General features: G+C 60.9%; 1 protein-coding gene across 1 annotated transcript; it reads right to left on the reverse strand.

The window, feature by feature from the left end:
• Positions 1-18: 18 nt before the first annotated feature.
• Positions 19-1,800, reverse strand: LOC118158383 (nucleolar transcription factor 1-like; the record flags this gene model as incomplete). The annotated part of the gene is made up of 5 exons (XM_035313032.1): positions 1,616-1,800; positions 1,408-1,518; positions 1,236-1,324; positions 815-1,004; positions 19-88 (listed from the first exon to the last, which is right to left on the reverse strand). Coding segments are annotated over exons 1-5 (589 nt in total), but the record flags the coding sequence as incomplete, so codon positions are not given.
• Between the last annotated feature and the right edge of the window lie 313 nt (positions 1,801-2,113).

A 2,113-nucleotide genomic window follows, 5' to 3' on the forward strand; every position in this document is an offset into this window, starting at 1 on the left:
AGCCCCCCCAGGTCCCACCGCGGGGGGGGGGCGTACTCACGTTGGAGGTGTGCTCCTTGTAGGCAGCCCGCTCCTGGGGCGAGAGGCTCTGCGGGACAGAGAGGGGGGGTCAGGGACAGAGCGGGGGGGTCAGGGACAGCACGCCTCGTACAGGGCGCCCCTCCCCAAACGTGCGTTTTGTTAAAGCCCTTTTAGGTTAAAAACCAACCCTTTAGGTTAAAAAACACCCGCTTCAGGTTAAAAAACCGGCCGCTTTAGGTTAAAGAAACCTCCCGTTTAGGTTAAAAAACGCCCCTTTAGGTTAAAAACCAGCCCCCTTTAGATTAAAGAAACCTCCTGTTTAGGTTAAAAAATGCCCCTTTAGGTTAAAACGCCCGAGCTTTAGGTTAAAAACCATCCCCCTTTAGGTTATAAAACGGCCCTCTTTAGGTTAAAAAAAAAAAAAAAGGGCCCTTTAGGTTAAAATCCGGCCCCCTTTTAGGTTAAAAAACCCCACCCCTTTAGGTTAAAAACCGGCCCCTTTAGGTTAAAAATCGCCCCCTTCTGGTCATAAAAAACTAGCTCCTTTAGGTTAAAAAACGGCTCCTTTAGGTTAAAAAACGGCTCCTTTAGGTTAAGAAAACGCCCCCTTCAGGTTATAAAAAACCGGCCCCTTTAGGTTAAAAACCGGCCCCTTTAGGATAAAAAAAAAATGCCCCCTTTCGGTTAAAACCCGCATGAAACGTGTCTGGAGACGGCGTTTTCTCGGGGGCAGGGACCGCAGCGAGCCCCCCCCGGGTGCGAGCCGCCTCGGGGGGGTGTTTTTGGCGCTCACCTTGAGCCAGATGTCGAGGTGCACCTTGTACTGCTTCTGCTGCTCCTCCGCCAGCTTCTTGTAGTGCTCCTTCTGGCCCTGCGAGATGCGCTGCCAGCGGCTGCCGATCTCCACCATGCGCTCCTTCAGCGGCAGGTGGTTCAGCTCCCCGTTGGACAGCAGCTCCTGGGAGAACTTCTGGTAACCGTTCCTGCGGGACCAGGGGGGGGGGCACGACACCGAGACGGGGTCAGGCAGGGCGCGAGGCGCCCACCAGCACCCCTCGCGCCCCCCACCAGCACCCCTCGTGCCCCCCACCAGCACCCCTCGCGCCCCAAGCGCGCCCGTGGTCCGAGGGATGCTCCCCCCCTCCTCCATCCCCGGGGATGTTCAGGGTCTTTTGGGGACCCCGTGTCCCCCGTCCCCCCCTCCAAGTACTCACATGGGGGGCTTCTTGGGCTCTCCCTGGAACTTCATTTTCTTGGCGGAGTTGGTGGAGCACGGGGGGGCGCGCATCTCGCTCAGCTCCCTCTGTGCGGGGGGAGAGAGGGGTGAGCGCGGCACCGGGGGGGTGGCACCTGGAGGGTGTGGGGTGGGATGGGGGGGGAGCCCACCTCGTATCGCTTCTGGTCCTCCGCCGCCTTCTTGATCCACATCAGCTTCTCCTTCTTCTCCATGTTGTTCCAGGTGGCCTCCATCGCCTTCAGCGCCTTCCCCCGGTCGTTCTGCGGCAGGGACCGCGTTAAAACGCGCCAGGGGCACGGGGGTGTCACCGGGGGCGTCACCACGGGTGCTGCCGTGGGTGCCAGGGTCTCTGCCCACCTTGAAACGAGCCAGGTAGTCCCCGATGACGCTCTGCTGCCAGATCTCCTCGGCTGTCTTGGGGGACTCGGGCAGCTTGCCGCGCTCCTCTTTGTCCGAGCCGTGCTTCTTCTCCGACTGCGCCTTCATCGCCGCCTCCCGCGCCTTGTACTTGGCCTGCGCGGGGGGGGCAGGGGGTGAGGGGGTGCACGGCCACGGGGGGGGCACAAAACCCATCGTGGGAGGCACAAAGCCCGTCACGGGGGAGCAAAACACCCACTGGGGGGGACACAAGCCCCACCACCAGGGGCACGGACTCCACCACAGGGGCACAAAGCCCATCGTGGGGGGCACAAACCCCATTGTGGGGGGCACAAATCCCAGCACAGGGGGCACAAACCCTGCTGGGGGGAAGCAAAAACCCCATCATGGGGAGCACAACACGGGGGGTACAAGCCCCATCGCGGGGGGGGGGACGGACACAAACCCTGCCACCAGGGGCACAAAATACATCATAAG

The sequence above is a fragment of the Oxyura jamaicensis genome (genome assembly GCF_011077185.1).
Source record: "Oxyura jamaicensis isolate SHBP4307 breed ruddy duck chromosome 27 unlocalized genomic scaffold, BPBGC_Ojam_1.0 oxy27_random_OJ71005, whole genome shotgun sequence".
Classification (NCBI taxonomy): domain Eukaryota; kingdom Metazoa; phylum Chordata; class Aves; order Anseriformes; family Anatidae; genus Oxyura; species Oxyura jamaicensis.